General features: G+C 43.6%; 1 protein-coding gene across 4 annotated transcripts in view; it reads left to right on the forward strand.

The window, feature by feature from the left end:
- Positions 1-206: 206 nt before the first annotated feature.
- The window catches only part of OCLN (occludin), a 46,476-nt gene continuing 18,737 nt past the window's right edge, over positions 207-27,945 (forward strand). Inside the window, exons 1-5 of one of the 4 annotated variants that reach the window (XM_086362084.1) lie at positions 207-282; positions 7,030-7,240; positions 7,553-7,668; positions 10,923-11,601; positions 14,714-14,875. In XM_086362084.1, coding sequence (XP_086218210.1) covers positions 7,619-7,668; positions 10,923-11,601; positions 14,714-14,875 — 891 coding nt within the window. In that variant the 5' untranslated portion in view covers positions 207-282; positions 7,030-7,240; positions 7,553-7,618. Of the gene's footprint in view, positions 515-7,029; positions 7,241-7,552; positions 7,669-10,922; positions 11,602-14,713; positions 14,876-27,945 lie in introns of all 4 variants that reach the window. The other 3 variants (XM_086362082.1, XM_086362083.1, XM_086362081.1) reach the window with 3 other exon arrangements.

Genomic DNA, 27,945 nt, shown 5'->3' on the forward strand with positions numbered 1-27,945 from the left:
GCTCTCCGTCCCCGCCCACTTGGACCGAAACGCCGCGCTGTTCCTTTAAGGCCGGACGCCGCAGGGTGTGCGGAGAAGGGCCGGTTCTTCCCGCCTCCTTTTGCACCGCTCCCTTCCCCCTCCCATCGGAGTTTCAGGTGAATGGGTCACGGAGGGTGGAGGCCGCCATACCACTCCTCCTCCCTAGCGTCCACCTCCCCCTTTCTGCTTCTTCAGGCGGAGACGGCGGGACTCCGGGGAGAGCTGGCCGGAACGCCGAGTAGCCCTCGCGGGGAGCCGCAGGTGGGGCTCCCGGGCGCCCGGCCGCGGACTTTCCGCACCCGGGCAGGGGGTTGGTGCGCATGCCCGGGGGGCAGGCGGGCAGGGTGGGTCGGGGGAGGAGGGGAGAGAGGGGGCGGAGGGCTCAGTCCCCAGCGGAGTCCCGGCTGCGCGCAGGCTCTCTGCAAGGCGGCAGGTGCGCCCTCCAGGTGAGCGCACGCCCGGGCTCCCGCCGTGTTTGGTTCGCTGGGAGAAGGTGAGAGCTGGGCGCGGGGCCTGGGGCCCCAAGGCCCCTCCGTGCACTGTATGGTAGGGGAGGCGCAGGGAGAGGACGCCCCGCGGTGGTTTCGGTGGCGGTTTCGCTCCAGGCTTGGGACTCGCGGCAGCCGGAGAGGCTCGGGGCGGCGAAGAGAGCCGCACCCGGCCAACTCGGAGCCTGCCTCCTGGGTCGAGGGGCTGCTTGGAGCCGCCCATCTTTTCCTTCCGCTGAAACAATTCAAGCCACCACCAGTGTCTAGGCGGCGTGGGCAACTTTTCGCTTTCTTAGGGGCCGGCGGGAGATTGGTGACCAGCCAGAATCCTGCGACTGGCTCTCCAGGCTGCAGTTTTGTGGGGTTTTTTTTTTTGGGGGGGGGGCGGGGTGGGGACGCTTGTCCCTGAGGAGAGAGCCTGAGCTTGAGGGATGAAACTAGAGGGGCCGCTTGCTGGCCCGGGCGGGGCGGCTGGGACTCTGGGAGGAATGTGTTGTTATCCGCCCCCATCTCACCCCTCTGGGTATCCCAGGTGGAGAAGGGGTGGCAGGGTTTAATCCGTGCAATATTCCTGGAGTCCTGGGGTGGGCCGAACGGCTGTTTTCAACCCCCTTGGTGGGGAGTTGTTACGAGCCCGCGTGGATTTAAGCTGCCGGGGCGGGGATTTAATTTCGAATGAAGCTGTATTTCCAGGGAAGCCACTCAGACTTGGGATTCTCACCCTTGACCTAAAGGCCGCCGCCAGGTGGGTGGACCTGCCTCGGGCGGTCCCTGCTCACCCAGCTAGGACGCGTACTGCCCGGTGTGCTCCTGGACACCGGCATGTGCTCCGAGCCAGACCGCCGGCCCCGGGGTGCGACCCCGGGCAGGGCCGGCCCCGCGCGCCGCCGACACATTACCTACGTTGGAGGAATTGTGCCGGGCAGGTGGGATGAGGGGTCAAGATGCCCCTTGCAGTTGGGAGAGCAGCCCCGAGCCCCTTGTCTAGTGTCCCAAGTGAAGCGACAGAGTCGGGGGAGAGGGGCGGCATCGTGGAGCTGGCCGGGCAACCTGCCCACCTGGGAAATGACCCGGGACGGGGAGGAGGCAGCCTTCCAGGTTAGTGTGTGGCCCTCACGCACAACAGGTGTATTACTGAAATCCCGGGAAAAGAGAAACCCTTCCCCATTAAGGGACTAGTCCCTTTTTTTGTGATTGAAAACGACTTCTTCCCAGAGGGAGGTAGATTTCTCAAACTTTTTATGTATTCCCTAGTGTAGCACTGTTTCTTTTGCACTGTACACATTTAATATTTTCTGTTCTTGGTGTTTTAAAATAGACATTTTAAAAGGTGGCACCACAGTAATTGATATCTCCGCAGACAAAGCAGCAGCACTGTCGTTTTTTGTCGTTTTGCATTTATTTGGTTACTCGGCGCCTCTTTTGTTAGAGTGTGGAGGCGAGGAAAGGGATATTTCCACAACTTCTAGGAAATTCAGGAAGTTGATGAGCATTGCCTCCTGTGTGTAAGGCACTGTGATAAAAGCCTTTTGTACTTTAAGTCGTTTAATCATCCCAGCATGTCTAAAAGCTAGGTCGTATCCGACTCTTTGCGACCCCATAGACTGTAGCCTACCAGGCTTCTCTGTCCATGGGATTTTCCAGGCAATAGTACTAGAGTGGATTGCCATTTCCTTCTCCAGGGGATCTTCCCAAACCAGGGCTCGAACCCGGGTCTCCCTCATTGTAGACAGACGCCTTTCCCGTCTGAGCCACCAGGGAAGTCCTGAGTAAACACCAGGGAAAGTGAATATATATATATATTTAAATATTTAATTGGCTTCACTCGGTCTTAGTTGTGGCAGGCATCTAGTTCCCTGCCCAGGGATGGAACCCAGGGAGGGTTAGCCACTGGACCACCAGGGAGGTTCTGGGATGGTATGTTATTAAAGGGACAGTTCTTGATATTCCAGTGGACAACCAGATTTGGGGAGCTTTTCTGGAATTCTCTACTTTTGACAAGTCCCTATGGCCTCGTATAAGTGTTCCCCATCTTGCTTGATGTAAAAGTAAAACTTTCTGTTTTCTTCTAAAGATAATGCTGTAATTTCTTATGTTTCAAAATGATGGAAGATTGCTTTCAGCCACATAAAGTAACTGATCCAATGTCCTTCACCTTCCCAAGGAGAGACCTCCCAGAAGAAAGTTTTCTTTAGCTGCATTTCAAGGCTTACGTGATTAGAATATTTATTGGATTTTTTCATCCGTATTACTATTTATAGAACTAATGGAGTAAAAAGACGGTGGTCACACCTTCGTAAAAAATTTGCCCCCAGGTTGCAGCTGTTCTGTAATTTCGTGCTTTCCAGTCTTGAATGTGGTGAGAATCACATTGAGGATCTTCTGAAAATACAGATTCTGATTCATAGGTCAAAAGTGGAGCCTGGAATTCTGCTTTTCTACCAAGTCCCCGGGTGATGCCTGTACAGTTTTTTCTCCCTTTCCCTCACACTGTAAGCACTTAACTACTTTTGTGGAACTTGAAGGATTCTATTTCTTGGGTGTTAGTTATGTGAAGAACTTCAAGGCATTCACTGCTGGATTGAAATCCCAACTCTAATATGGGCTGTTGTTTTCTAAATCAAATATTGATTGCACATCTCTGTACCAGGGACTAGATCTAAGGATCAGGAATAAGAGTGAAGATCAAGACAGACATTTAAGTGCTTGGGAAGGTGGTATTCCTTTTGGACTGGAGAAGATTGTAGTTTTTAAAAAAGAAAAAAAATAATTAAAGGGGAAATTTGCTCTGAAAATAAATTGGTGGATGGGGTGAGATACTGGGAGGACATCTCTGAGGAGGTGAAATTTGAGCTGAGAACTGATGGGGAAATGCCTGCTATGTAGAGATTTGGGTGTTCTAAACAGGAAACCCTCAAGATCAAGGCCCTCCTTGAGTTGACATCTTTATTCTAGGGAGTGATTTTCAAAATGTATGGTGTGGTTAAAAAATCATCTAGAGAGCTTATTTAAAATGTGGTTTCTGACACAGAGCTAGTCTATTTCAAAATCTGTCTAATTTCAAAATTTTAGATCCTTTACTAATGATATGCCTATAACCTAAATAGAATCATTTAATATCAACTTTAAAAACACCTTAGACGCAGATTCATGAAAGGAACGTGATCAAAAAGGAACAGACTGCCCTTAAATACAATGTTTATTTATTTTTACTTATTGACCGTTTGCTTTAAATAATAATTTGAAGCACAGCATTTTCAGGTCTTTTTATCTTAGCTCAGTAATCTACTGAGATTATTTTGGCCAGTAAACATTTTAAAAGAGAGAACTTTTTATTTTTTTTATCATCAGCTGGCTTTAAGTTTAACATACTCAGTAAGGGTCAACTCCAAATTGGCCCTGACTCCATCCAGTTCAGCTGTTTGCCAGAGCCTATGGCTTTTCACTTCTCATTTTACTTTTTCCTTAACTCAGCATACACTTATTGTCCAGATACTGTTAATGTTGCTGTGCTGGGCAGTGGGCAACATTCTTGGACCTTTTTCCTATTGTCATGGCCCTAGAACTTGGTCATAGGCTGCCTTGCAAGAGCCCTTAGAAGTCAGCCCTCCAGTCCAATGTCCTGCCTCTCCACCTCGCCAAATACCAAACAAGCTTTGCAGAAACAGCATGAGGTCAAATTGTTATTTGTTGTTTTGGGAGGGTGTGTGGAGAAACTTCCTAACATTGAAATGAAATCTGACCCTCTGAAGGTTTTTTTTTTTTTTTTTTTTTCTTAAGGAACTCTTTCTAGGGCTACAAAGACAGCTCTTCAGCTCTTTGAAGGCTGCCATAGTGGTTCCTAATGTTGAGTGCTCCAGGCCAAACATTTCCTGTTTTTCCAGTCATTTGTCTTAAAACATGGTTTTTCTAGATCTTTAACAATCCTAGTCTACCTCCTGAAGAGGTACCCAGTTGGAACATGATGTTCAAATTTCAGGGTTCTGCAGGGGTTTGTTTCTTTTTAATAGCTGTATCATATGTAGATCTAAGCACTAACTCTGTAAATAATGCCTGAGATTGGAATAACTTGTTAGCTTTGTTGAAATTCTGATCAAGGAAATGTACTTGTTTCCTGCACCGAGTCCTAGTTGCTGCATGTGGGATCTAGTTCCCTGACCAGAGATCTAACCCCAGCAGCCCTCTGCTTTGGGCGTACAGAGTCCTAACCACTGGACTGCCAGGGAAAAAAGTGAAAGTGAAAGTGGCTCAGTTGTGTCCACTCTTTGTGACCCTATGGACATTGTAGGCAGATTCTTTACCATCTGAGCCACCAGGGAAGCCCAGACTGCCAGGGAAGACCCAAGGAAATGCACTTTTAAAAATGAATAGTTACTAAGCCAGATTTCCCTTATCTAGTCCTCATACTATTTTTTTTAATTGAGTTTTATATTTTTAAAATGACTTATTCCTGCCACCAATATTTGAAAATGAATATAGTACACGTACGTGCCTAAACACTTAAAATTTCCCACTTTCAGCATAATCATCTTGCTGAAAATGCTTTTGCTCATCTTCTTTAATACATTATCTTATCTACTACCCCATCCCAAAGAGGATTATCTCCCTCTTTGACTCAGGAAGTTAGCAATGCTCACAGAAGAGAAGAAGGATTTGTCCCCTCAGATTGTGAGCTTTTTGAAACCACTTGGTTTGTTTTAGTCCATCATTCCAGCCTTGCTGAGACCTTGATCAATGTTGATGTACTTGTAGCCAATGAGTTACTTATCCTTTCCAGTGTCTTGTCAACTGCAAATTTGGATACACTTGTCCATGTTGTCTGCGGTCATGACTAGAGACCTCCCTCCAGGTGGACAGAAGTGGTGCATTCATTCATCCTAATTAGGCTCCATTATTCAGCCCAGTAGAAATCTGCTCACCCACCCTCTGTACCAGTGGATGTGTCCAAGAGTCTCAGGATTCTCTCTGCATTCCCCTCATCTGCCAGTCTGGTAACCTTCTCAAAAAAGAAAATGAAGTTAATGTGCCATGACTTGTTCTTAATGAACTTTCTGAAAGTATTCACTTCACAATTTGAAATCTTCGTTCTTAGGGGAGACATGACAGCTAAGCTCTGAATCCAGGCAATGGTTTGGAAAGCAAAATTGTCTGGATTTTTGGTGAAGCTTAAAACTGTAGCCTGAGTCTGGATTTAGAATTTTCAGAAGCTACCACTGAGCCTGGAATTTTTGGCATAATCTTGAATGAGGGGTACCTAGCTATAGAAGAGGTAAGATTCCTCTAAGGTCAGTGTGTTAGTTTGATGTTCAGCTTCAGAAATAGGGTGCCATATTTAATAGTATTTAAATTCAGTTTTCCTTAGTTCTTTTTCTAAGCATCAATTAGGAAGACAGTAAATCTGGACTTTTTCTCTTTCATAGCACTGTAACTTTTTGGGTAAATTGCTTGTCTGTGTGTGTGTGTTTGGGTGCTAGTTACAGAGCCATATACACTTATGATTTGTGTATTTTTCTTTATGTTATACTTCAATAAAGCAGTTTTTAGAAATAAAAGAATGTGAAGAAGTTGTCTTCTCTCACTGTGTTTGGAAAATTATGCTAATCATGTTGGTGTTACTAACATTTAATATACTTCTTCTTTGAGGTTTTACCGAAATACATTTGGGCAATATTTTATTGAGAAATTTGTGATTGACTGTTCTTAAGGGTGTGGAGGATACTTGCTGTTGATTTTAAAGAGCAAAGTTTAAAGAGTTTGAATTGATTTACTATTCTTAACAGTGTAACATATGATTACACAACCCTTTTGTTTGAAAAAGAAAAAATATTAAAGACTTTACTCAGGTTATAGATCTTGTTCATGCCCTTCCTCCCGTCCGCCCCCAGGCCTCTGATTCTTTCTTGCTAAGTCTTCCCTGTTATCTCCAAACTGCTCTTAGTCACATAGTCCTAAATAACGCCTGTTGCAGTTGCTGTTTTCTTGGTGCGTTACCTTCAGGAGAACTTGGTCTCATACTTAACTTCCACTCGCCTGTGGTGCTGTGTAGGTACTTAATAAATCCTTGTTGATTAGGTGAAATTGCCTCTCAGTTGTTCAGGAATTTTTGCTTTGAGGGATTTTTAGAACAAAATTATTCTGCTTTTCTCTTAGTGAACAGGACTCTCATACAGTGTACGTTTGATGTTTTTTCTTTTTTGAAAATTATATTCCATTTTGAAGACTAGGAAAAGGAGATAAGCAGAAAATGTCCACAATCCTAGATTCTTAGATGCTTTTGTAACCCTTTTAAATGACAGAAGAAGCATACTTTTAAACCAGACTATGCTTTAGTTAACATTGAAGGGCTAGAATATGCTAGACACAACTGTATTTGCATTTTCATATGCATTCTCATTTTCTATGAACTTTGAAAAGTAATGAGATAAAATAAATGTCTTTTAAGAAATTTATGTTTATACGTCTTTGTGTTCTTCAATGACTGTTTTTTTAAAACACCATTTTTACCTATTACTATCAACAGCTTTGTGAAATTTTCATTGCTGGAACTTATAATTTCAAGTTTAAGCTATATTCGTATGCCAGTGATGTGCAGAGCATAACGTTAGGTGCTCTGAGGACTACCAGGCCAGATGATTCCTTGAGGATGTTGTTCAGTTGCTAAGTTGTGTCTGACTCTTTGTGACCCCATGGACTGTAGTCTACCAGGCTCCTCTGTCCATGGAATTTCCCAGGTAAGAATGCTGGAGTGGGCTGCCATGTCCTTGTCTAGGGAATCTTCCTGACCCGGGGATCAAACCTGTGTCTCTTGCGTTGGCAGGTGGATTCTTTACCACTGAGCCACCAGGGAAGCCCGAATGATTCCTACCCTAGTGATTTCTTATGCTCAAATAATTCATGGTCTAATGTGCAAAAATGACAGTGGGAAGGACAAGAGAAATAACCATGGAGTGAGACATCATTTGAGATTGCTGTTATTTGTTTTCTTAGTGATGCAAGGAAACCGAGCTCAGTAGTAATGTCATTACCCTACTTGTGTTGCTTAGATTGGCTGATCTCAGGAGGCTCCGGCAGTGCTCATCCTGAAGATCAAGTGACCACTGACACCAGCCATGTCATCCAGGCCTTTTGAAAGTCCACCTCCTTATAGACCTGATGAATTGTAAGTAAATATGTAATTCTTTCTTTTCTTTTTTTTTTTTTAAGGCCTTGCTTGTGAGATTTTATTAATAGTTTCCCAACCAGGAATTGAACTCGGGCCCTTGGCAGGAAGTGAGAGCACAGTCCTAACTGCTGAACAGCCAGGGAGTTCCTCCTTTTTCTTTTTTAAAAGTCTATTACATGTTAAAAAAAAGTGTGTAGTTGAAACTTTCATCTGTTACGTGTTTGCTTTAAAAATAAAATGACGTGGATTTGTAAAATCAAATTGAACCAAAGGGTATTCAGTGAAGAGTGAGCTCCCCTCTTACCTTCAACTTCCAAGATGACAGTTTTTTCTGCAGTGGGAGCCATTGTCACTTGTTTTTTCATTGTTGCTACAATATAGTCTGAGCTTATATTTGTGTGTATATTTGTTTTTAAAAAATGGTATGAAGCTTCCATAGTAATGCCTTGTTTGTTTGTTTTTGTCTGTGCTGGGTCTTCACTGCTGAGAGGGCTTTTCTCTGGTTGCAGCAAGCAGGGGCTGCTCTCTGCTGGTGGCGAGCAGGCTTCTCATTGTGGGGGTTCCTCTTGTTGCGGGGCGCGGGCTCTAGGGTGTGCGGGTTTCAGTAGTTGAGGCACGTGGGCTCAGGAGCTGGGGCTCCGGGCTCTAGAGCGCCGGCGCAGCAGTCGTGGTGCGTAGGCTTAGTTGCCGCCTGCCATGTGGGATCCTCCCAGATCAGGGATTTTTACCCACGGCTCCTGCATTGGCGGGTGGATTCTGCACCACTGAGCCACCAGGGAAGTCCTCAGTGCCTTGTTTAGATGACTGTTGGCAGTAGTCAGGTTTTCAAATAGCATGTTTATTGAGAGAGAATTCACCCACTGTACGGTTCACCCATTTATAACGGGCGGTCCATTGGTTTTAGGTATCCCTTTACCACAGTCGGTTTTAGCACATTTTCATCATCCCCTTCCCAAAGAAACCCCTCTGTCCAGTAGCACTCTCTGGTTCCCCCCAGTACTAGGCAACCACCAAGCCCACTGGGTTTCTGGATGTGTCCATTCTGGACATGTCATATAAACGGAATCTTACAATGTTTGGTCTTTTGTGACTGAATTCTTTCACTTGGTATGTTTTCCATGTCCTCATAATCTTTATTTTTTGGAGCAGTTCTGGGTTCACAGCAAAACTGAGAGGAAGACATAGAGATTTCCCTGCCCCTACACATGCACAGCCTCCCCCACTATTAATATTTCCCACCAGAGCGGTGTGTTTGTTCCAGCTGATGAACCTCTACTGACACGTCACCTGAAGTACGTAGTCGATACTGGGGTTTTCTCTTGCCGATGTCAGATTCTTCACAGGACGAGCACTGTGTGTTTTGCCCTTCACAGCACGTCTCAGTCTGGACCAGCCACATTTCAAGTGTCCCATCTGTCTGTTGGGCTAGTGGCTGCCATATTAGCACAGCTCTGTAGCATCCTATCGTGAGGCTCTACCACAGTCCTCCATGGCACTCTGGGTAGATGTTCAGACTGTTTCCAATTTGAGATTATCATAAGCAATGTTTCTGTGAACATTACACAGTTAATGGAATTATAAGTGATACAATCATTTTTGGAAAACAGTTTGACATTGTCTAGTAGAGCTGAAAATTTTAAAAGTTTGATCCAGAAATTCTGCTCCTGGGTATATACCCTAAAAAAAGTGGCTTTGTGTACCAGGATTTAAGTAGGAGATTGTGTTAGAGCTATGCTGTTCGTGACAGCCCTAAATGGACACAACCCGAATACCCAAGTAGAATGTGGTACAGAATTTTCTTCACATTTTCAGTGTTCTCCAGTTTCTCCATTTCCTTTTCATTCTCATATACTCAAGTAATTCATCTAATTCTCATGGTGAGAAGCCTCCAGTAGGAAGCTATCTCCTTTGGCATGTGGAAGATGGTTTGTGGAAATAAGGGCAAAAACAAAAGGGGCTTTAGTCATTTTAGGAATTGAATTTATCTCCCCAGGGCCCACAGTTTTTAGATTCAGTTGTCCACACGTTAGTGTGTCTGTTACAGGCTGCTGTGTGTTTATGGTTAAATTACTGGAGTTTGCAGGGTATTTTCATAAAAAAAGATTCAAGATCTCATTAGCCATCATCTTAATGAGCCCTCATTAACGTTTCATCTACTTTGTAGGTCTTGCCTTAACTGGCAGCAGCTCACGTAGTAATTTGTTTAATGTCTTACTGCCCTGCCAATGAGGGGCAGGGCGGTAAGACATTAAACTCGGTGAGGAGCACTCTGTGAGGGGCCTGCACTGAGGCTTTCCTGTCTGTTGTTTTGTTTGCAGTGCCTGGCACAGAGCCCAAGATGTGTCGGCCTGGCGGCTCCAGTAAATAGCTGCTAAAATGAATAAGGGAATAAATATGCTTTCTTAAGGAAAAGAGCTAGGCAGCCAGAAACTGACCAGTGTGGGCCAGTGCAGGTGTCACGTCTAAAGGAACTGGTCTCCATCCACAAAGGGAAAGGATTGATGCCATTGTTCTCAACTGCCTAGGTCCCATCCCCAGCGATTATGATTTAACTGGTCTGGAGTGCTCTGTCTGGGGATTTTACACATTCCCTGGGTGATTCTCAAGTGTAGAACTTGAGAACCTCTGCTCCATAGAAACTAAGCAGTCATTCACAATGTAGCATCAGCAGCATCTGGAAACTTCTACTCCAGACCTGCAGACTAAGCAATTCTGGGGATGAGGGCCAGCAAACCCTCCAGGTGATGCTGATGTGTCTGCACAGATACCTTTACTGTTCAGTGGGTGTCTGAGTCTGCTGGGGATATCTGTAGTAGAGTATCATAGACTGGGTGGCATCAGAAATTTATTCTCACAGTTCAGCAGCTGGAAGTCCAAAGGCAGGTGCTGGTGGAGACCCTCTTCCAGATTGCAGACTGCCAACTTCTTGAATCCTCACATTGTAGAAGGGGTGAGCAGGCTCTCTAGGGCCCTTTTTATAAGGGCACTAATCCCATTCATGAGAGCTCCACCCCATGACCTAATTACTTCCCAAAGACCCCACCTTCTAATACCATTACATTGAGTGTTAGGATTTTGATACTTGATTTGGGAAGGGCGAGGAGACACAAATTGCCCCACTGCAGTGGGGCAGTACAAATAATAGTTTCCTTTGCCAACGGTTTGTTTAAATTATTCCAGGTACTTTTATATGTTCTTTCTGCTTACCGCTAAAAAGTGCTAACTTAAAATTGTTTTTGTGTGCATTTCAGCAAACCTAATCACTACACACCAAGCAATGACATATATAGTGGAGAGATGCACGTTCGACCAATGCTCTCTCAGCCAGCATATTCCTTCTACCCGGAAGATGAAATTCTCCACTTCTACAAATGGACCTCTCCTCCCGGAGTAATTCGGATCCTGTCTATGCTTGTTATCGTGATGTGCATCGCCATTTTTGCCTGTGTTGCCTCCACTCTTGCCTGGGACAGAGGCTATGGAACCTTAATGGGAGCTGGTGTTAACTACCCTTATGCAGGAAGTGCCTTTGGTAGCTACGGAAGTGGCTATGGCTTTGGCTATGGCTACGGTTATGGCTATGGAACAGGCTATACAGATCCCAGAGCGGCAAAGGGATTCCTGCTGGCCATGGCTGCCTTTTGTTTCATTGCTGCATTGGTGATATTTGTTACCAGCGTTGTAAGGTCAGGCGTATCTAGAACAAGAAGGTATTATTTGACTGTGATAATAGTGACTGCCGTCCTGGGCATTATGATGTTTATTGCCACAATTGTCTATATAATGGGAGTCAATCCAACTGCCCAGGCCTCTGGGTCTCTCTACAGTTCACAGATATATGCCCTCTGCAACCAGTTTTATACACCTGCAGCTACTGGACTCTACGTGGATCAATATTTATATCACTACTGTGTGGTGGATCCCCAGGAGGTAGGATTAGTTTTGTTTTTTTCCTCCCCTCTTTCCTTGGGTCAGAGGTTCTCATCTTGGGATGCTTAATAGATTCACTTGGGAATGTTTAAAAAAGTAGTGATGCCATGGCCCCACTGCTGTTTAAATCAGAATCTGAGAGAAGGGCTGTGTGTCCTTTAAGGTATAATTCACATACCATCTAATTCTTCCACTTAAAGTACAGTTCACTTGTTTCTAGTATATTCACAGAGTTGTGCAACTGTCACCACAGTTCATCTTAGAACACTTTCCCAGCCCTAGAAAGAGACCCCATCCTCATGAGCAGGCACTCCTCATTTCCCTAACCGTCCCCAGATCCAGAAACCACTAGTCCTTTTCTGGAGATTTGCCTCTTCTGGATATTTCATATAAGCAGAATCGTACAGTATGTGTTTTCTTTATGACTGGCTTCTTTCACTCAGCAATAATGTTCTAATGTTCATCCATATATAGTATATACCAGTGCTTCATTCCTTTTTATTGCTGAATGCTATTCCATTGTGTGCATATACCACATTTTCTTTATTGTTGGCTGATAGGCATTTGGCTGTATTTCGGCTGTTATGAATAATGCTCTGAACTTTTGTGTGAAACCTGTTTTTATGTGACTTGAGTTTAGTATATACTTAGGGGCAGAATTGATGCGTCTTATGGAAACTCTTCATTTAAACTTTTGAGAAACTATCACATTCTTCTCCAAAGAGGTTGCATGATTACACATTTACCAGAAATGTATGAAGATTCCAATTTCTCCACAGCCTCAGCAGCATTGTTTTTCTGTTTGATTCTAACCATGCTAACCCTCCCAGCGTCAGGGTCTTTTCCAATGAGTTAGTCCTTTGGGCACTGATGCGAAGAACTAACTCATTGGAAGAGACCCTGATGCTGAGAAAGATTGAAGGCAGGAGGAGAAGGGGCCAACAGAGGATGAGATGGTTGGATGGCATCACCAACTTGATGGACATGAGTTTGAGCTGGGAGTTGGTGATGGACAGGGAAGCCTGGCGTGCTGCAGTCCATGGGGTTACAAAGAGACACGACTGAGCAGCTGAGCTGAACTGATGCCAATGAGTGTGAAGTAATACTGGTTTTGATTTGCATTTCCCTGATAGCTAATGATATTTTCTTGGGCTTATTGGCCATTAGTATATCTTCTTTGGAGAAATGGTAATTCAGAATCTTTGTCTGTTTTTTAGTGGGGGTATTTGGATTTTCATTATTGAGTTGTGAGAAATTTTATTTGGTTACAAGTCCCTTATAATTTTTTCTCTCCATTTTACATCTAGATGATGCTCTTTGCACAAAAGTTTTTCATTTCGATGAGATCTGATTTTTCTTTGTTGCTTGTGCTTTTGGTGTTGTCTAAAAACACTTTGCCTAATTCAAGGTCACAAAGATTTACTGTGATGTTTTCTTCCAAGAGTTTTATAATTTGAGTTAACGTGGGTCACATCGTAAGGGAGGGGTCCAGCATTTCTTGCATGTGGATATCCAGTTGTCATAGTATTATTTATTGAAATAACTTTCCATTGAGTTATTTTCATGCCTTTGTCAAAAATGAATTGACCATAAATGTGATGATTTATTTCTAGACTCTCAACTTGTTTCCATTAACCTGTGTTTCTGTTCTTAAGTCAGTACCACACTCCTTGATTGCTACAGCTTTGTCATCAATTTTGAAGTGGTGGTCCTCCAAATTTGTCCTTATTTTTCATGATTTTGTGGTTTAGATTCTAGGTCTCTTGTATTTTCATATGTGTTTTAGGATCACCCTGCCCATTTCTGCAAAAAAAAGCCAGCTAGGATTTGGAAAGATTGCTTTGAATTTGTAGATCAACGCAATTCTTCAAAATCTTAGCTGGGAGAAGAATTGTCATCTTTATAATGTCTTCTGCTTTGTGAACATAGGGTGTCTTTCCATTTACTTGGGTCTTCTTTACTTTCTTTTAAAACTGTTTGCTAACTTTCGTTGTTTAAGTCAGTATTTCAAAAAGCTGTTAGGTGATTCAAATGTACAGGTGCGGTTGTAAAGCCTGCCTTCTATAACCATGCGTCATTCTAATTAAAGTGTTTCTAAGTTACTAACCTTTTTTGCTTTGTTTTCTCCTTACACTGACCCAGGAGTTTTCGTTCTTTACCTGAATGAGTCACTTCTCGGGGCTAGACCTTCTCCAATGGCTACCATTATTTTGAAGACTGAAATGTAGGTTTCAGAGTATTTGTTGTTGACATTTGGTAAATAGGCCTGAGGGTCTTACCATACTGTCATCCTTCTTAGTTCTCTGACTACCTGAAACCTCTATTCTTTGAAAAAGGTTATGACTGTTAGACCAGCTACAGAGAGAGCTTCCTCTTAGCAGACATTCAGACCAGAGTTCTGGTACCTGTTTAACTCTAAGTGCCTCCAGGCCAGTATACCATGTAACATACCTGTCAGACACTAGAACTGTCAGAGGTAGGGTTTCCTTGTCACAGGTCCTTCTAGTAAGTACACAAAAGACACCCAAAACAGAGAAAACTAACAGACTAAATGAATTATCAGCCCATTTTCTTTAATTTATAGCTTGGTTAGATTATGTCTGCATTATTTATGGTAAGGCAGATTCTCTTTGGACTGAAGGTTACATTCAGTGTAAAAAGTTGAGCCAAGCATGTGTTATGAACAAGACTATGTAAGCATGATTGGATATTTGAAACAACTTCTGTGAATAACATTTTTCAAAACCCTTTAGAAGTATGCCAGGGATTGAGTTAATTTACTGGCCGTTATCCTCTATTTATGAAAATATGGCCCCTAGTTCTCAGACTTTAGAACTAGTTTTCTATAATTCTAAAACAGGGATCATTATTCCAAGGATTGACTCATGGTTGAGGTGTGTGTATGTCTCTGTGTGTATGTGTGTCTTTGTGTGTTTTGCTAGCCTTAACCCATGTGGCTTGGGCTAGGTTTTGCAGTCTTACAATGTAACCATTTGTATCAGTTTTAGAGCAGTTAAGCTAGTTAGTAGGGCCTTAGGTATTTGTAGAGTTGGATTGGAGTAAAGTAAACAATTAAAAGCTAAATATCTCAATATCTTTAATCTCTTTTTAGGCCATTGCCATTGTACTGGGGTTCATGGTTATTGTGGCTTTTGCTCTAATGATTTTCTTTGCTGTGAAAACTCGAAGAAAGATGAACCGCTATGACAAGTCAAATATTCTGTGGGACAAGGAACGTATTTATGATGAGCAGCCTCCCAATGTTGAAGAGTGGGTAAGTGTTTTATGAAAGTCAGTAAACATCCAGTTTTGCTTTGTTTTGTGTTTGTTTCCCTATAAACACCCCAGATCTGCCTTTAAATTTGATCTAGTGTGCTTTGTGAAACTTTATTCTTAGAATTATTGTCTTTGTATATTGCAAAAGTGGAGGCCTCAGGTTTTACTTTGAACATTAATAAAGTGGGGTGAGTGGACATGGATTTACTCTGAGGTAAAAAGCCAGATTTCTGTTTCTAAGAAGTGGGTCTAGGCCCTGAGCAGAAATGGCTTTTAAGGAATCACGAGGGACAAAAAAACGTACGTGGCTTTGAAGAACGAAAACAACTCCTCTCCCCTTCGCTTTTATTTTCCTGCTAATCGTTTTGGAGGGAAGCAGGGTCTTCGGTCAAGATCCGCAAGGGTGTTTTTAGGGTGGTGACAGGTGGGAAATCTTTAAACCTTTTACGTGGAGAACAGCCTGGTGACTCACAAGCACTAACATAGATATATGAAATACTTTAGTGAAGGCAGAGATTACGGCAGGTTCTGTTTTTTTTTTTTGGCATATACTGTTAATGCTACCAGTAGGTGGCTTTCTAAATGATGTGAAAGTGTAGAAAGTCTCTCTTAACAAAAATACCTCCCAAATGCATGTTACTGATGAGATAAACTGGGACTTAGGGCCCTTTGCTGCAGTGCTCGCACCTAGACACATCTCTCCTGGAGCAACAAAATAGGAATTATCTGGGACTAAAAATAACTGCATGCATGCACAGTTGGGGCAGATTCTGGACAATGGACACAAAGAAACCAAAAAACCCAACTGCTGTTTTTGAGGAGCCTGGAGCAAAAGCAGAGGGTCAGGAGCAATAGCCTGGTATTGCACAGGCCCCTGCACACAGCACCACCTAAGCGGTGGGCAAACCACCTCGGCAACCCCTCTGACTCGACCCTGGGATACACCCTACCTTCACTCCATTTGAAGACTAAGCCACCACCCCCTCAAGAATCAGGCAAGCAGGGGAACCAGTTATTTGTTCTTGCTCCCCCTACTGTAGCAGGGGCCCCAGTAAAGCCTTGCCTGAATTTCTTGTCTGTGATCTTTTTTTTTTTTTTTTTAGTTAAGGAGGCCAAGACCCCTGGTCGTAACACTGATAGCTAACTAACCTGTTTTTAGGGATGTTCCAAGCTTTGTTTCTTGGAAATGCTGTGTTATGATGTTCTTGAGAGAGCAGCCTCAGAAACTGCCTTCCTTGGTTTCTTTGAGCAGATTTGTTTCTTGCCATGAAGGTTAGTTGAGACTCCTGGATTCTGGTTCCAGGATAGGTTGGTTTTGGCCAGTGGGAGCAGAGCGGAGTGGGTTGAGGGTGCATCCTGCTGGTCAGGTCTAGGGTGGAGATATTGATCATCTGGAAGGCTCCTAGCTCTTGCATACTGTGCACCTGATATTTGAAGAAATTTAGGAATGTAGATGAAATTTTCCTAGTGGAGGTACTAAGACAAAGCAGTCAGGAAAATCAGAAGGTATGGTCTGTGGATGCCTGTGTTCCTGACCTCTCCTGGAAGCCTGCTGCTTGTTTTTCTCATTTTTCCCCCCATGACTTGTGAGGGTGTTGGCGATTGTTTTCTTTTGACCTTTAGCTCCAGGCAAAGCCACCTATAGAGGGACTAGGACAGTCTGTTGTGAACTGTGAAGTCAGGGTTTCGCTGAGAGTTTCTGGGTGTGTCAGTTTTCACTGGCTGTTGGATTTGTTTACTTAAGGTTTCGAGAGCCTAAAAAGTGACTCAGGAGAGACCAGGGCCAGAGATATTACAGTCCCAGGGAACTTTGACTTCTCATCTGACTTTACTGTCCTGAAAGTTTAATCAGTTCTAGGTGCTTTTGATAATTTGACAGAAGATAGCCATAGTAACTTAGGGAGGTGGTGATGATGACGAAGTGAAGGGACTTTTAATTTTTAAAAAGGCATTATTTTGATAATGCTTCCTCACTGAACCTCTAGAAATTTGATAGCTAGCCTATAGATTGTTTCAGGTGAACTTCATAGTTTGTCTATAGTAATAAATGTTTCATCATATGAAAGTAGATAATCATCTGTTGAATAGCAGATGTGAGACTTTGAACACACTAATGTTTCATGCAAAACTTAATCACTTAAATTCCTCATTTCCTTTTCCCTTGTTTTCCCAACTGAAGCGTCTAAGAAAGGCTGTTTGAAATAAGGCCTTGGTTTAAGCTACAGGTATTGTGTTTTTCCTTCCATTTTTCTCTGTCCCTCACCTGCTCAGGTGTGCTTTGCTGAACTCAGCCCCTCATTTTCATTTTTGCCTGAGTTTATGTCCACAACCAGATGCAGACACTTACTCTCTTTTCTCCACTCTTACGCAATAATTCTGCTCCAGTGGGTTTCACTCCGATAACATAGCTGCCCAAGTGGAAACGTTTGATGCTGCATCTACAGTACCTGACAGTGGAGCGGACTAGTATTTTTTCTTTTTGGTTATTAAAAATTAATATCGTAAAAATAACCTCCACTTGAAATAATGGAAGAGAATCTAAATTAATAACTTGTACTACGTGATAATTAAAATTTGAATTCTAATTATGGATAAGTAAGACCTATATATATAAGTAAGACATATAGTAAAGTAGCGCTCAAAATTCTCCAAGCCAGGCTTCAGCAATACGTGAACTGTGAACTTCCAGATGTTCAAGCTGGTCTTAGAAAAGGCAGAGGAACCAGAGATCAAATTGCCAACATCCGCTGGATCATGGAAAAAGCAAGAGAGTTCCAGAAAAATATCTATTTCTGCTTTATTGACTATGCCAAAGCCTTTGACTGTGTGGATCACAATAAACTGTGGAAAATTCTGAAAGAGATGAGAATACCAGACCACCTGACCTGCCTCTTGAGAAACCTATATGCAGGTCAGGACGCAACAGTTAGAACTGGACATGGAACAACAGACTGGTTCCAAATAGGAAAAGGAGTCTGTCAAGGCTGTATATTGTCACCCTGCTTATTTAACTTATATACAGAGTACATCATGAGAAACGCTATGCTGGGAGAAGCGCAAGCTGGAATCAAGATTGCCGGGAGAAATATCAATAACCTCAGATATGCAGATGACACCACCCTTAGGGCAGAAAGTGAAGAGGAACTCAAAAGCCTCTTGATGAAAGTGAAAGAGGAGAGTGAAAAAGTTGGTTTAAAGCTCAACATTCAGAAAACGAAGATCATGGCATCTGGTCCCATCACTTCATGGGAAATAGATGGGGAAACAGTGGAAACAGTGTCAGACTTTATTTTTCTAGGCTCCAAAATTACTGCAGATGGTGACTGCAGCCATCAAATTAAAAGACGCTTAATCCTTGGAAGGAAAGTTATGACCAACCTAGATAGCATATTCAAAAGCAGAGACATTACTTTGCCAACAAAGGTCCATCTAGTCAAGGCTATGGTTTTTCCAGTGGTCATGTACGAATGTGAGAGTTGAACTGTGAAGAAAGCTGCGCGCTGAAGAATTGATGCTTTTGAACTGTGGTGTTGGAGAAGACTCTTGAGAATCCTTTGGACTGCAAGGAGATCCAACCAGTCCATCCTAGAGGAGATCAGTCCTGGGTGTTGATTGGAAGGACTGATGCTGAAGCTGAAACTCCAGTACTTTGGCCACCTCATGCAAAGCGTTGACTCATTGGAAAAGACTCTGATGCTGGGAGGGATTCGGGGCAGGAGGAGAAGGGAACGACAGAGGATAAGATGGCTGGATGGCATCACCGACTCAACGGACATGAGTTTGGGTGAACTCCAGGAGTCGGTGATGGACAGGGAGGCCTGGCGTGCTGCAATTCATGGGGTCACAAGGAGTCGGACACGACTGAGCTGCTGAACTGAACTGGAGACATATATAAGGGCTTCTCAGGTGGTACAGTGGTAAAGAATCCACCTACCAATGCAGGAGTTGTAAGAGACGTGAGTTTGATCCCTGAGTCAGGAAGATCTGCTGGAAAAGGAAATGGCAACCCATTCCAGTATTCTTCCCTGGGAAATCCCATGGACAGAGGAGCCTGGCAGGCTATAGTTCATTGGATCGCAAAGAGTCAGACACGGTTGAGCACAAGACAGCATATATATGTGTATAATCCTAATAATGGGTTGTTTGGGGTAGGGGTGGGTATCTTTCTAAACTTATTGAAGGAACAGTTACCTGCTGAATATTTGTTTACTTCTTCTCTACACATTGGGGTATGTCTAGAAATTCATTATTAAATCTTACTGCCTTTCTTAGATTTTTAAAATCATTAGGTTAAGAGAGCAAAGCATCAGCTCAACAAGCTGAGCCTTCAGAGTTTTTTAAGCAGGTTTCAACCCATTTGTATTATCTGTGAGAAAACCTGCAACTTTCTAATTTACTGTCTCTCACTCTCCACCACAATAGTTTCTCTGCCTTCTTAGGAATCTTAGGGCTGTTTTTTTTCCCTCCCCTTTCTGGATATCTTGGGCTTTGTAAAAATAAACAGGCCATGTTTGCACACTGGGTGTTTTGTAGTCAGTTAAGTTTGTACCAACATTGTTGTATTTTAAATGCTTAAAGGCTCTGTTAGTGAAACTTCTAAATCCTAATTTTTTTCTATTATGTCCTCAAACCCCAGGTTATTACTTTTTCTGAATTAAAAAGTATATATATGATTATTTATCTGATTGGTAACTGTGAATAATTTTTCAGATACTGTGAAGTATGAAGAAAATTCTGCCATCTAGAGTTACCTTTTTGGTGTATTTTCTTTAATCCTTTTCCTCTCCTATTGCTTATTCTAATTCAGAAGTATGATTATAGTCCTTATCAGTGTCAAATTCTACCTTTTTAACTTGTTCTTAGAGGCTTTTTTATCACATCATTAAATATTCCTCAAAAATTTTTTTTTAAGTTTTTTTTTTTTTTTTTTTTTAATGTAGACCATGTTTAAAAGTCTTCTATTGACTTTGTTACAGTATTGCTTCTGTTTTAAGTTTTGATTTTTTGGCCTCGAGGGATGTGGATCTTAGCTCCCTGACCAGGGATCGAACTCCCACACCTTGCATTGGAAGGTGAAGTCTTAACCCCTGTACTGCCAGGGAAGTCCCCTCCTCAAAGTGTTTTGATACTGTTAAAAACTTTTACTGAAGTGTAACATGTATATCCATATGCACACAGAATAAAGGACATTAAGTGCACTAAATTTAATTATATGGCTTGGTGAAGTTTTACACATATAAGCCCATTTGCAATCAGCAGCTAAATCAAGATACAGTACATTCCAGTGTCCAGGGTTTCCTCATGCCTCTTGGTCAGTACCCCCTAGGGGGTGGTGACTCCTCTTATTTCTCTCAGATCAGTTAGATTCGCCTATTCTTAAACTTCACATAAATGGAATTATGTGCTGTGTGCTTTTGTGTCCACTCAACATAATGCTATGAGATTCATTTATTTGTTGCATTGGTCGGTGTGATACTTTTTATTTTTGTATGTTTCGGCAAGATAAAAGCTTTCTAATTACTCCTTTTTAAAAAAAAAAAATCCATGGCCAAAATTATAATTTTTCAAAAAAAAAACAAACAGAAAACCACAAAACAGGGCAGTCTGCCTCCCATCCTTATGTTTCCATTTGTCTATTTCCGGGTATCTTTCACACCCTCTTCCACACTCCTAAGTGCTCTTCTTAGTGTCTTATAATTCCTTTCAGTGCTTTATTTCCTGAAAAAAAAAACCAAAACACTCCCTGCTTTTTTATGCAGAAGTTAATGTACTGATCACACCATTCTGTCTGCACCTCACCCTTTTACTTAACAGTGTGTCTTTTTTTAAAAAATAAAATATTTATTCAGCTGTGTTGGGTCTTCATTGTGCCAAGTGGACTCTCCAGTTGTGGTGTGTGGGCTTATTTGCTCTGCAGCGTGTGGGACCTTAGTTCTCTGACTAGGGATCAAACCCGAGTCCCCTGTATTGCATGGCAGATTCTTAACCACTGGACCACCAGGGAATCCCCGACAGGGTCTTTTTTTGTGAAATCATTTTATTTATTTATTCATTTCTTTTCGGCTGAGCTGGGTCTTTGTTGCTGCTCTCGGGCTTTCTCTGCTTGCAGCAGTCAGGCTCAGTAGCTGTGGCAGTGGGCTTCGTTGCCTCACAGCATGTGGCATCTTCCCAGATCAAGGATCAGACCCGTGTCCCCTGCACTGGCAGGCGGATTCTTAAGCCCTGGACCATTAGGAAAGTCCTGCAGTGCATCTTGGTGATCTTTCCTCACCACTCGATAGCCTCTTTGTGGTATGGATGTACCATGGTTTATGTAATCATTCTCATTGGTGGGTGCATTTGTTGTTTAATGTTACAGACAGTAATAGGATTTAAAAAAAAAAAAGCAAGCTTGGTATGCCTTGTAAACATGTTTGTCCATGTATATACTTCTGTAGGCTGACTTTCCTATAGTATTACTGAGTTAAGGGGTGTATATACACACACGTCTGTAATTTTGATAGACAGTGAGAAATTGCCCTTCAAAGGAGATGTACCAATTTATACAGCTATCGGCAATGTGTGAAATTCTGGTTCTACACACCTTTTCTAGTAACATTCCACTGGAGAGATGTATTTGACCAATCTGTATTGTTGTGTATTAGGTTTTTTCCAATTTTTGACCAGAATAATTATGTAATAATAAAGTCATTTTCTTACAGTAAGTATGTGTAACGTTTTTTGAAAATGGAGAAAATTGATGTTGAGGGTAACTTTGCTATTATATAAACAGAAAGCTTTTTTTTTTTTTTAATTTATTTTGAACTGGAGGACAACTGTTCTACAGTATTGTGCTGGCTTCTGCCACACATCAACATGAGTCAGCCATAGGCACACACACATCTCCTCCCTCCGGAACCTCCCTCCCACTTCCCACCCGATCCCACCCGTCTAGGTAGTCACAGAGCAGTGTGTGTCTGTGGGCTCCCTGAGTCATGCAGCAAATTCCCACGGGCCACCCAGATGTTTCACTGTCAGTCTCTCCATTCATCCCACCTTCCCCTTCCCCCACTATGTGCCTGGGCTCACATAAAGTGACAAAACCAGGGTCGGAGCCCCAGTTGAGCATTTCGATGCCAAAGTGCTCTTAGGGAAAGCCTTGATTATATATTCTCTCTCTCTAATTGGACTCGAGTGCACAGAAATTGGTTTTTCCCCATTCTTTGTTCATGACCTGGTCGTCTTTGGTCCATTCATAACCCTCTTGTTGTGTTTGTTGATTTGTTTCATCATGAACACCCATCGTCCTGCCATACATCCTGCATTACTAGGTCTCAGTTACATTAGCCCGTGTTTTTCACTCTCCCCCCCACCTGCTTCTGCCTGCTCTCAGAGGTGACCTGTCCTGGCAGGCCTCCCCTGCTTTCATTAGAAAAGACCACGATGTGTTCCTTTCCGTTTCTGTTGTCTTGATCGCATGGCTGAAGTGCTTCTCGGTGCTAGAAGTGGAACTCGTGGTTCAACTGTGATCAGAGTAGATCCTCAGATGTTCTCACACTGAGCAGACTTCCTTGCCGGTGTCCTGGGTACACTTACCAGCTCTGCAGGGTAGCCCTGCTTTAGAGGACACCTCTTGTTCAGTCTCAGGTGAACAGCCCTGGAGGACTGGTAGTCTTCCCCTTTCCTCCACTCTTGCTGTGTGTGTTCTTCTCTACTTAGAAGCAGTGTGTCAGGCAGGTAGAATACCAGGGTTTGAATTCCAGCTTCCCTGCTTTCGCTGTGACTCTTAAGATCAGTTCTGTTCTTTCTAACCTATGTGTATGTCAGGGAAGTCTCGTTTGGAGACGATTCCTGGTAGACAGACAGTGGTGGACCCTAAAGCTCTGATTCCAGCTCTGATTCCAGCACTCTTTGGTAAACAGATTAACCCTTCTGATCCTCAGTTTTCTTATTTATGAAATTGGCTGTGTTATTTGGTCTGCCTCTCAAGACGAATGTGAGATGCCTGTGGGAAAATGAAGAAGACCAGTAAAATATGGCTGTCTGCCTTACAGGGAGAGTGAAAGGAAAACAGCTGATTGTGCAGAAAAGAATTTTGCATGAGTTGCATGAGTACCAGTTATAGTTGACAAAAACAGAGCTTAAATTAGAAGAGGTAAAAAGGAATTTATCTGCAACATTTCAGATGGTAATTCATGAAACCTAGAAAGAGTTGAAACAACTTAAGTCACAGAGGCAAGGACCCGGCTGTGTATCAGGAACAGCTAGAGTCAGGACTTCAGGGCCATTGGGATCTGCCTTCTTATCTCGATTCCCTCCTGCCCGGTAGGCTTCATTTTCTCATGTAGAAGGCGAGCAGAAAGCAGCTACTTAGAACTCTTGAGTAGTGCTTCACTTCAGACTGACCGGGAGAGGAGGCGCAGATGAATGAGTAGGCCTGGGTCAGGTGGCCATTCTCACACTAAGCACTGTGCCCAGGACAGGGCCCTTCGCACATCATCTGGCTTGCGGCATCTGGCTGATACCCTTACACCCATGAATATGAGTGGTACATGTTAATCTTTCTGTTCAAATCTCTTCCCCCACCTGCATTTTCAGAAGGTCATAAATATAAATATCAGTACATACATCTTCATTTTCTGTAAATTCTTAGAACTTGGGATCTGGCTTTGGAAAAGCACACACCTACAGAAAATATTAAAGAACTGATTGTAAGATGTGTGTACTTGAAATTAGTTTTAGTTGATAGTTGATACCTGCGGTATTCTGGAGAAATGGTTACTAGAAGTTAAGCACTTCATTTTCAGATGCTCCTATGAATAACTTTTGGTTTCACTTTGGTAAAGTAAAAGAGAACAGAATCTAAGAGCAGCATGGGACCTTAGGTCATCTAGTCTGTCTCAGTGAACTTACATGAAGGAAGCTGAAGACCTGTGAGGTGGACACAGCAGTAAATGGAGACTTGGTGGTGACTTAATGCATGGGGGCCAGAGGTTTAGACTCTGCCTTCTCAGTACTCTTCAGTGCAGTATATCAGACTGATTTGGGAGGTGAGCTCCTTGGTCTTCATTTTGGCAAGAAAGTTTTTTAAAAAGTCACAGTAGCTACTGCCCTGGAGATCCAGTGGCTAGGACTCTGAGCTCCCGCTGCAGGGGGCATGGGTTCAGTCACTGGTTGGGAAGCTGAGATCCCAAGCATGTTGCATGGTGCAGCCAAAAATTTTTTTTTTTAAGTCACAGTAAAAGCAAGGTAGGAACCACCATTTCCTAAATAGCCATTATAGGTGTAGCCACTCTGTACATTATTCTTATAATCCTAAGTGCAGTCTTCACAGTGTGGATACCTTCTTACACGAGGGGACACTGAGGTTTGCAGAGGGCTTCACTAATTTGTCTCAAGCCTGACATACTTAGCAGCAGGATAAGTCTTACGTTTGCCTTTATAACTTGTGTTTTTTGGCGTGTTTGCCTCTCAGATCTCCAAGCCTCTGTTTTCTTTGCCAGTAGAATTGGGGGAAATAGTTCAGTAAATAGCACAAACATTAAAATGAGGTAGTATGTGTGTAAAGTGCTTTTCTCTACCACAAATCAGTACGCCAGTTTTCAGGGAGTGTTTTCTGCCTGTCTCCTAAGTTGCACATTTTCTTATTATGCCACATGATTTATGTCAGAAGCAAGCACAGACTATGTTTGGAGAGAACATCCCATAAACTGTTTCTCCATTGTTAGCAAGTAGTAAATGAAGGTTGTTAAACACGAGCCTATTTTTAAGTAGGAAATGCTTAGATCTAAAAGTTAACAAGTGTGATAGTTAGCCTTATTTCTAGAAGTTTCTAAGGCTTTGACATTGTGATGCAGGACTGTTATAATGTTGTTCCCAGCACTTACCTGTTAAGGTAGGAGTTAGTGGGGAGGGTCTGGCTGGGTGTAGAGAAGAGGCAGGGTCCTGAACACTGTCCTTTGTGGTCAGCCTTGGCTAGTTTTTGGTTTCTTTGGACTCCGATGAAGATAATCACTTTGCCTGTTCATTTAGTAGGTTCTTCTGTGTACATCGGGAAAATAGAAGTTCCATCCACAGAATATGCTGATCCTGAAACAATGAAAGGGCTTAGGTCAGGGCCAACACATAATTTATTAATTCCCAATCAATTTTAGCTAGAGGAATAATTGTGTTAGTATTTGCAGTGATGGCATGGAATAAAGGAGCTTGGGTAAGAATACCCAAAATATAAATACATTTCATGGTTGCAGTTGTTAAATTGTTGTTCTTCCTCTTACTTGAAAGGTTGCTATAAGATAAGAACAGATGTTTCTCTGAAAGGTGTAGGCAGGCTCTGCATCTCATCTCCTTCCACCCAGGCGGAGCAGGTGACTAGGACGGGGCGGTGGCGGCAGTCAGAGTTAGACAGCTGAAGAAACTCGAATAACTTTTATTTTCAGCCAGTAAGTCCAAGCGTTCTTTAACGTGAAAGCAGTCCTGTGGGCTGCCGACAGTTGGTATACCGGGCTCTCCCCCGGCAAAGGTTTTGCTGTTATCTGTGGCTTTGGGTGGGGTGAAATGGAACGAGAGTGCAAGTGTCCTACCTTGGGACTGACCTTCAGAACCCAGCAGCATGGAGGACAGAGGCCCTGTCTGTCCAGGGCATCCTGGGGAGCTGCTGTAGACTGTTGTGATGGAAGGTGAGCAGTACTGGAGCTGCCGAGTGTCTCTGGGGCTCTGAACGCAGGGATGCCTAGATTTCCAGCATTCAATATGGTTACATATAGTTTAGCCACTCAGTCACGTCCGACTCTTTGCAACCTCATGGACTGTAGCCTACCAGGCTCCTCTGTCCACAGGATTTTCCAAGCAAGAGTACTGGAGTGGGTTGCCATTTCCTTCTCCAGAGGATCTTCCCGACCCAGGGATCAAATCTGGGTCTCCCACATTGTAGGCAGGTGCTTTACTGTCTGAGCCACCAGGGAAATCCAGCACTCAATAATTGAGTCAATCCTAAATATAGATATAATGGTCTAAACAGGGCAATTGTCTGTGACGTAGAGGAAAACCTCCCCCCTCCGTCAGTGGTTCTCAGACCTCCCCCCAGCCCCTGTTTCTCCTGCAGCAGATCTGAAATGGGGCCTGAAAACTTGCATCTCTGAGTTCCTAGGTGACGTGGATGCTGCCGGTCTGGGGACCACACTGTGAGAATACTCCACACGGTTCCGTGGAGCCAGACTGCAGCCCTAGCCCCGCCAGCCCAGGGGGTTTTGAGTTAAGGTATGCACGTGGGCTTTTCCAGGCAGGGCAAACTTAGAACATGCTGAGGTTGTAGGGAGTGCTGTCGTAAACCGAAGGGGATTTGGAAGGCCAGGTGGTGACTGGCATCGGCTCAGAGTAAGGTGTAAACGCCTGTGACACAGCTGCTGGGGTTCCGGCACAAGACGCGTGAGTATAAAATGCAGTCTGCTCCACGGTCTCCCTTTCTAGAGCCAGGGACCTTGAATGGGATCACTCACTGAGGGTAAGCTGCTCCACCTCACCCCTTCCAAAGCTCCAGCAATTCGCTGACTCTTTCAGAGCTTCAGAATTCCCCTTTGCTGGTGTATGTCACCTGTGGGCAGCCTGCGTTTGGATGGGGAGCGTTGTGTTTGCTAAATCCCCAGGGCCAATTGATCAACGTAAATCAATCAGACTCTCAATCCTGGTCCATGATCTCTTTGTGGGATTAGTGTATTTGGGAGCGTTTGCCTTCAAGCCACCCAGGGTGGAGAAAAGTCTGAGGGAACTTTCCAGAGTCAGAGCCTTTCCAGTCGCTCTTGTTGGGGGAGCATCTGTGAATGTAAAGTATCAGAAAACAGGAAAAACGAGTTGGACCACTTCATGTTTTGAAAACCTGTAGCGCCAGGGCACATGGCCGGGAAGGTGGACCTCACATTGTAAAACTGGAGTACAAAACCTCAGGTTGTAAGACTGGACTTGAAGGCGCTCCTCCCCCTGACATCAGGGTTATTTCTCACTGTAATTACCAAGCAGGAAAAGCCCCCCCGTTTCCGTTTTTGAGGGTGGTGTTCCTACACTGACGTAAACCAAGGTGAGATGACTGGAGCACACATTCAAAGTAATTTTGTGTCCAAAGCTGCTCTCAGAACCATAGTCTGGTAGGCAAATAAGACTCTTCAAAATGAATTCACATTGTATCTCATTCGGGTGTGGCGAGGAGGTAAGGCTGTGGGGATGGTTCCTTTTCTTACAGGGAATAGTCTGTGCCCAGAGGAGATGGGTACTTCATGCCATATTTAAATTACTGAGGTATCATTTGTTACGGCAGAAGTCTGAGCTCGGGAGGCAGGTGGGCCGCGTTTACATTCCCCTTCTACCCTGTCACCTTCTGTGTGACCTGGAGCAAGTTAACTGAACCTTGGAGACTGAGTTTCCCCATCTGACTGTGAAGATAGTTGCATCTTACTCGGCAGTGGTGAGGAACGAATGGGGCCAGGTTTTGCCTGGCATGTGAACTTTCCTCTCCTCCTTAGAGGTGGGTGACTTCTATCAGGTGGCTGCACCAGTGGGGTGCAGGGCCAGTCTCTCTCCTCCTTAGAGGTGGGTGATTTCTATCAGGTGGCTGCACCAGTGGGATGCAGGCCAGTCTCTCTCCTCCTTAGAGGTGGACGACTTCTATCAGGTGGCTGCACCAGAGGGATGCAGGGCCAGTCTCTCTCCTCCTGTGTTGTGTGAGCAGCTTGCAATGCAGATGGAACCAAGAGCAAAATGGGGCATGGCTTTTGTTGGTCCTGCTTGTTCTAATTCTAGCTGATTTGTGTGGAGAGAAAGGTTTTTTCCCAACTTTCTTTTAGAGGAGAGAATTGATTTAAAGCACTCTTGACCTTTTTTTATTTTTTTTCTTTGACCTTTCAATCAATTCCATCCCTGACTTCAAGGTGGAGAGGCTTGCTCGTGCACCAGAAATGTTGATCTGCCTGGTTTGGCAGCTCCATCCTCATCCCGGGGAGGAAGGCTCAGTGCCAACAGGTCCTGGGAGGAGAGCTGCACTGATCCGCCCTCTGTGCCCCACCCTTGGCACCCCACAGAGATGTGGGATGTTTTCAT

This window comes from Bos grunniens, chromosome 20, assembly GCF_055505025.1.
Source record: "Bos grunniens cultivar Pamir isolate PY7600 chromosome 20, Bosgru_T2T1.0, whole genome shotgun sequence".
Lineage (NCBI taxonomy): Eukaryota > Metazoa > Chordata > Mammalia > Artiodactyla > Bovidae > Bos > Bos grunniens.